The sequence below is a fragment of the Nematolebias whitei genome, chromosome 11 (assembly GCF_014905685.2).
Source record: "Nematolebias whitei isolate Nwh7 chromosome 11, NemWhi1, whole genome shotgun sequence".
NCBI classification, from domain to species: domain Eukaryota; kingdom Metazoa; phylum Chordata; class Actinopteri; order Cyprinodontiformes; family Rivulidae; genus Nematolebias; species Nematolebias whitei.
Window position 1 is genome coordinate 46,234,679 of NC_056508.1, and position 7,198 is coordinate 46,241,876.

General features: G+C 41.6%; 1 protein-coding gene across 1 annotated transcript in view; it reads left to right on the forward strand.

Annotated features, from left to right (window-relative positions):
- Positions 1–164: 164 nt before the first annotated feature.
- The window catches only part of haus7 (HAUS augmin-like complex, subunit 7), a 7,521-nt gene continuing 487 nt past the window's right edge, over positions 165–7,198 (forward strand). The window contains exons 1-8 of the mRNA XM_037684426.1: positions 165–228; positions 2,714–2,829; positions 2,911–2,981; positions 3,053–3,114; positions 3,212–3,402; positions 3,561–3,669; positions 4,481–4,693; positions 7,008–7,119. Coding sequence (XP_037540354.1) covers positions 172–228; positions 2,714–2,829; positions 2,911–2,981; positions 3,053–3,114; positions 3,212–3,402; positions 3,561–3,669; positions 4,481–4,693; positions 7,008–7,119 — 931 coding nt within the window. The 5' untranslated portion in view covers positions 165–171. The remainder of the gene's footprint in view (positions 229–2,713; positions 2,830–2,910; positions 2,982–3,052; positions 3,115–3,211; positions 3,403–3,560; positions 3,670–4,480; positions 4,694–7,007; positions 7,120–7,198) is intronic.

Here is a 7,198-nt window from a genome sequence, read left to right on the forward strand (position 1 = left end):
TTGTGTCTGTTGATGGCGCTGCAGTGGCGGGCTCTGTCCGGTAGGGGGCGCCTATAAACATTGTGTCTGTTGATGTCGCTGCAGTGGCGGGTTCTGTCCGTTAGGGGGCGAAAAAGCACACAAGTTAGACCGGTATACGTCACGATTCAGTCAGAGAAGAAGAATTTGAAAATGGCGGCTCTTTTAACAGAAAAACAGTTCGCGCACGAAGTTTATGATGCGCTTCAGGTAATTTGAGTCAAAATATTGGGTTAGTACTTCTAAGTACTAACTGATATGTGTTGTTGTATTTTCATGCTTCTCTCTGCGCTTCATCGTGTTATACATTTCGGTTAAAATTTAATAAAATTACCATTTAACTCCGTGAACAGACACAGTTCGTGTCATAATTGTTTTTAAAAAAGTGTGATGTCGAAAATGTTTAAACTAGTTTAGCGTTGATGTTAATTAGTTGTTGGAGTCCACCATCTTCTGTTTTCAGATCGTCAGTTTTGTGAACAAATAGTTTAAAATATCTAAAAAAGTTAAATCTGGTCCTCTGGACATTCAAAACAAAAAATGTAGAAACGTTTCGTCTCTCATCCGAAAGACTTCTTCAGTCTGAGGTGCTGTATTCAGTGCATTCCTGTTGATGATGCAGTAGAGGTGGTCAGTTTAAAATTAAAATCAGACACCACTCTGAGCAGCAGGACCACACTTTCCACAGAACAACTGTGTCAACTCTTGAAACTGTGCCTGCAGTCAACCTACTTCACATATGGGGAGCAATATTATAGGCAGAAACATGGGTGTGCTATGGGGTCTCCAGTTTCTCCTATTGTTGCCAACCTGTACATGGAGGAGGTAGAAAAGAGAGCCTTGACGTCCTTTTCAGGGACACCACCAAGTCATTGGTTCAGGTATGTTGACGACACCTGGGTTAAAATTAAATCTCAGGAAGTCCAACATTTTACTGACCACATCAACTCTGTGGATAAATACATCAAGTTCACACGAGAAGATGTAAAAAATGGCAGGTTGGCTTTCTTGGACTGTGAGGTCTCAGTCTCTGATAGAGGACATTTGCAAACCGAGGTGTACCGCAAACCCACCCACACAGACCAGTATTTGCAGTTTGACTCCCATCACCCTTTGGAGCACAAGTTAGGAGTCATCAGGACTCTGTACCACAGAGCAGACAGCGTCCCCACTAGCTCAGGAGCCAGGCAGAAGGAGAAATCCCACACAAGACAGGCTCTAGAGCAATGTGGATATCCTAACTGGGCCTTCCTGAAAGCAGAGAAGAAACCCAAACAGGACTCCAGTCAGCCAACAGGTGAAAAGGAGGAACCCAGACCAGTGGTCATTCCGTATGTTGAGGGAGTATCAGAGAAACTGAGACGTTTATTTTCCAAACATAACGTCCCAGTGGCTTTTAAACCCCAAAATACATTAAAGACTGGTTCATCCCAAAGATCCAGTCCCCCGGCACAAACAGAGCAATGTTGTGTATGTTGTTCAGTGTCAGGAGGGTGATCAGTCTTACATCGGGGAAACTAAACAGCCACTGGCCAAAAGGATGGCCCAGCACAGAAGATCAACATCATCAGGCCAGGACTCTGCGGTCTACACTCATCTCCAGGCCAGCGGTCACTCTTTCAGGGATGAAGATGTTCACATCCTGGACAGAGAGGAACGATGGTTTGAGAGAGGAGTAAAGGAGGCCATCTTTGTGAAAAGAAATCGTCCATCATTAAACAGGGGTGGAGGCCTCCGGGTTCAATTGTCCCCCTCTTACAATGCTGTGATTGCTAGTATCACTCAGCCCTCTGTGAGGAGTAAACAGCCATCAGTGTGCTAATGATCCATTGTTAGGCTGATGGTCCTTCTTGAGCATGTGATCAGCTGGTTCTGGTTGTCAGCAGCAAACGTTTCTATATTTATTTGCTTTGTTTTGTTTTTTTGTTTGAATGTCCAGAGGACCAGATTGAACTTTTTTAGATTTTTCTACCTGGATTATTGAGCATGCATTAGGATAGTTTAAAATATATTTACAAACAATCTTTCTTCAATTGTTTTAGCTTTGCAGATGTTAGACGGATGTAATAGTTTGTGCAAAATTTTGGAGATTTTTCTTTAAAACGTCATGATTAGAACAAAAATGTTCTTTTTATAGAGATGTAATTGATTGACTTAAATATATTTATTATATTAATGCCTAAATTTAATGAATCAAGGTACCTGTAACAGGTAATGCAAATTATTTGTTTTTCTTTTAGAAAACGGTCCAATTCGTTTTGAGAGTTGAAGAAATGTCCATCTTTCACCATTTGAGGGTTTCTACTCTGTGTTTTTGGCACTAAACTGATTTTATTGTATATTTATTCCTGTGTGGGGTGTTTTCTTGTTTGTTTGTTGTTGTTGTTTTTTGCATGACAGGATTTTATGTTTTATTTCGAAAAGTTACATTCAGAGTTGTACTTGTCTAAATTCAAATGGTTCATGTGAATGTCTTTAAATATTAACTTTTATTTACTAAAATCTCAAGTGCTTTGACATGTGTATGATATTTCATTAAAAAAAAAACTTTTTCACGTTAATATTATAAATTTGTCTTATTTGTCCATTTATCTCTTATTTTTAGATTTAGATTATTGTTTTGACAGGCAAGTTTCATTTCTTTGTTGTACAGGTAAATAAAATAACATGGTGTCTAATAACTTGTGTTTTCGAGGCTGTGTCGTGTCCTTTGGTCCAGGATCTGTATCTGCAAGAAGAAGAAAGCATGTTGGACTTGTTGTGTTCCCCCTCAGAGCTCCGGACTGACATACTGACTTGGATCTGCTGCAGGTACGTCTCCCTGAACTGTCGTTTCATTTATCCAAAGAATTAAATTTAAACACAAACGAGTGCTTTGGTTTCTCTTTACAGCATCAACCCAAACTTTGGCAATTCTAAAGCCACGTCAGCGAGGTCGAAAGACCCAGATGCTTTAGTGAAAGGTGAGAAAGTGACTTACTTTCTTTTTCAGAGCAAATAAGCATTTATGTAGTTTTATTTTCTCTGTAAACAGAAATGGCTGCTTTTGGCCATGACCTGATGCTGAGTAAAGCTGATGATCTGGATTTGATAAGGGTGAGAGATTGAATGAAGTTACTCTACATGTTCTACTCTTCTCTAAATACATCGGTTGTGTTATTAAATGAGCATCCTGTGTTTGTGTTCCATTCAGGGGAACGCGAGTCCTCTGCGGCAACTTCAGTTCCTGGAGCAGCTCCTGACTCTCTTCCCTGGATGGAAGAAGTCTGCTGGGAACAGAACCAATGGAGAGGCTCTTCTAAATGAGCTTTTTGCTGCAGAGAATCTGCAGAACCTCACACAGATGCTCAGACCCACACTCGACCCCTGGCCTGCACAGCTAAAGCAAGTTTTCCATCTCCACAAGCACCTGACACTGTTTCCGTCACAGTGACGGACGTACGGCTGCTCTCAGGATTTTATTGTTCAGAGAATGAAGCAGTGAGCAACATTAATGTAAAAGTTATTGATGTTTAAAATGGCTGCCGTTCCTCGTCTTGCAGGGCGTTACGTAAAGGCACTAAATCATCCAATAAACCAAGAGAAGAGTTTGCTGATGTTGCTGCTGCGCTTCAGTCGACTCAAACAGAACTGAAGGAGCTGCAGTCCAAGGTAAGTCATGTCTGTGTTTCTAGGGTCTGAACTCCTGATATCTGAGAGCTAAGTACCTTTTAGCTCCAACATGATCAGAACAAAGCTGGTTTCATAAACTAATGCGTTTATCACAACAACAACAAAAAATCCTTGTTCTCAGTTCTTCAGTTGAAGCAAAACACCTTTTGTCTCACTTCCAAACAAACATCTAGAGATTTAAACATTTAAATGTTGGGCATAGCATCGCTGGTTCAACTCCCGGTACCGACAACATCAAAAATGTGGGTGAGAAAGGTGAAGCACCCACATCTGCCTCCACTCATTTGCCGCTCTCTGGTCCCTTTAGCAAGGCACTGTCAACCCCACCATCTGTGCGCTCTAGATGCAGCTCTGCTCCACACAGAGGGCCGTGGTAGCTCGGTGGTTGCGTCAGGCAGGGCATCCGGCGTAAAAAGAATTGCTAAGTCTTCGTGCGACTTAGTTCGTTGTGGTGATCCCTGAAGAAGGAGCAGCCGAAAGAAGAAAAATGGGCAAAACGTCCACTTGGCTTTGAGAAGCTCCACATTTAAAGTTAAAGGCCTCACGTCACGATGTTTGTGTTGGGAAACATTTTGTTCAAATATGGTGTCACCGTGTGCACAACGCTCGTGAACGACTCGATCACATTTAGTTTCATTTCCTGTAGACTTGACTGAGTTGTGACTGTTCTAGTGCTGGTTAATGTCGATTAGCTGTGGCAGCCATCTTGATGTACGTCCAATGACTGTCAGGAGTTTTAAACAACTTACGAGACAAAAGCTTAAAGATCTGTTTGGATGTTTCTCCTCAGTGTGACTTCTTGAACGACGACAGCCAAACTCCGTCCGTCTTCTCTCCGTGTTCGCTGCGTTTGGCAGCGTGTGACCTCCAGCAGCTGATGACGACCTTCAGCCACGTTTACGACTCGGACATGAAACCGTACTGCAACAGAGAGCCGCCCAGCTTCAGCTCAGACACCGAGCTCTTCCAGAGGGTCCACCAGCAGCTGCTGGCCTGCAACACGGTACTCCAACAAAGTTCAAGTCAAGTTTATTGTCATTCGCATCACATCCGGTACATGAGGTGGAACGGAATTATGTTCTCAGGGTCCCAGTTACACCCAAAATAGTAAAAATATAAAGTGTAAAAAGAAGCTGTATATAAGGATGTAAGATATACGCTAAACACTAATAATGTAAAACAATACGACGTATCAACAGCAGCCTGAACATGAGTCTGTGGTGAATGAATACAGCAGCATGAATTTGGTTCCCACGGTGTGCGTACTGGTGAGGGTCCTGGTTGATGGTCGTTAATGTGGGTCATGACCAGAAGCATTTATCGACTATCGGGGTGAGGGCTACTGGGCAAAGAGCGCAGCGTTGCTGTTTCATCCCAAATATAACTGTGTTTCATCCAGACTTTCCTCGTTTGCCTGTAAATGTTCCTACTATAGTAATTTCACAACGTAGTCAGCGTCTTTAGCTTTAAATGGAGCTTTTACTTCCAGCTACAGGAGCTTCCACGTCTCTGACTGCAAAAGTCAACATGAGCTTTTTAAGGACATGGTATAGATTTAGGTTTGGATAAACTTGTTTAAATCGTTGTTGTTTTTTAATTGCCTGAAGGTGGAGCAAAAAGGTTTTCTTTGTGTTTGCTTGTCTGTACAGTTAGCAAAATATCTTGTGAACCACTGGGCAGATAGCAGCAGGTGCAAAGTATGGAATCAAATTTTAAAACGTTTATCCTGTACTGTATCAAAGAGTTTGCTCCAGTAGCTTTCCAGACTGGGTCCACAAAGGCTGAATCTATGAAAACTGGAATTTTGAGTCGATGTCGGACTTCAGGGTTCCCAGCAACTCTGGAAATCAGGGAAAACCTGGAAAATAACTTACGTTTTACAAGGAATTTGACAGACGTTAAAAATCAGTGAAAACGGGGAATTTCAACACTGATCCGATTAAAACATGATCTGTATGGTATTTTGATGTGTACATATATTCATGCTAGTACTCTAGTGTCACTGAGTCCATGTTCTGCTTCTACAGTGCACAGTGTATGTAGTTTCTTATGAGTGTTTAAAAACATGACGTATGACTAACAGATAAGGTTGCTTAATTATGGACTAAATCGGAATCACTATTAATGTGATCAGCACAGTAATTTCAGTAATTAAACACAATTATTGTGTTTGGAAACATTAAATTTAAAAAAACAGTGAGTTGCCTTTAACGTGAAAATTTGTAATACTCACCAGTTGAACTGTCCCTCACACTAACTGAATCATTTATTATTCAAATGTGTAAAAATTGAATCTGTTCTTCGGCTGATCCTTTCTCCAGCGAGTGAAAACATGAAAGATTGGACGATTGTTTGATGCCATTTGCTCTTCCTGATGAAACAGGTCTTGATCCTGCCGCAGCAATGACCACTAAGCTGCCACATCCCGAGACTCTTAAAAAATACAGTAAATAAATGTGGGAATCTATAGGCAAGAATCTCGAGGCACCTGTGGCTGAGCGGTTAGAGCAGTCGTCCTCCAATGGGAGAGTTGAGGGTTCAGTTCCACCTGCAGTCACATGCTGAAGAGTCCCTGGGCAAGACACTGAACCCTCACTGCCTCTGATGTGTCCCATCGGTGTCTGAACGTGATCTAAAGCTCTGATTTATCAATAGAGATGTAGACTGCTGTATGAATGTTTGTGTGGAGGTAGAGGGCACAGATTGTTGTAAAGAGCTTTGAGTATCTTGATTAGATTAAAAAGTACTTTATAAGTACAGTCCATTTACTGTACAGTATATTTAATTATTAGGAGTGATTGCTGTACACATGTATCTTAGGCTGCAGTCTGCTTCCTGTCATCTCTGAATGGGACTCTGCCACCACATAACACGCTGAAATGTCTCCTGGAAATCCAGGATTTACTCTGGAAATCTCCGGAAACTTTGTTTTCATGAAACCATGTGATCTGCACTTGTCTGACGGTGGTTTTGTTTTCAAACTTGGACCAGGACCAGAGATGCTGTCAGGACTTTATTTTAATACAGAACAGCTGTTGGATCATCTAGAAATTGGTTCCAATGTTTTGTTAAATGAGTCTGATACTTTGGGGAAAGATTTAAGTGAGTTATTTTTTAAAAGACTAAAATAAGTATTTTATTTTGTTACAGCACATCTCACTCTCAGGGAGTTGAAAGTTGTTAAAAGTGAAGATGAAAGAACAGAAATGCAGCTTCTGTCAAACCTTCTGTAAATGCTGACACAGAAAGGTCTTCATGACTGATTTTAGTAAATATCTTAACTAATATTATAGTTTTAATGAAGTTTGATCCCTCAGGAGCTGGAGATGCTGCAGGAAGCGTCAGAGGCTTCTGTATCCGTACGAGATGACGTGAAGCAGCTACAAACACGACCGCTCTACTGGAGCCGAGGAGAGAAACGCACCTTACGTACGTCCATGTCCTAATGAGCTCGTCCCAGAACACACACCTGGTGTTAACACTCCGTACTGTTCTGTCCCTGCACACA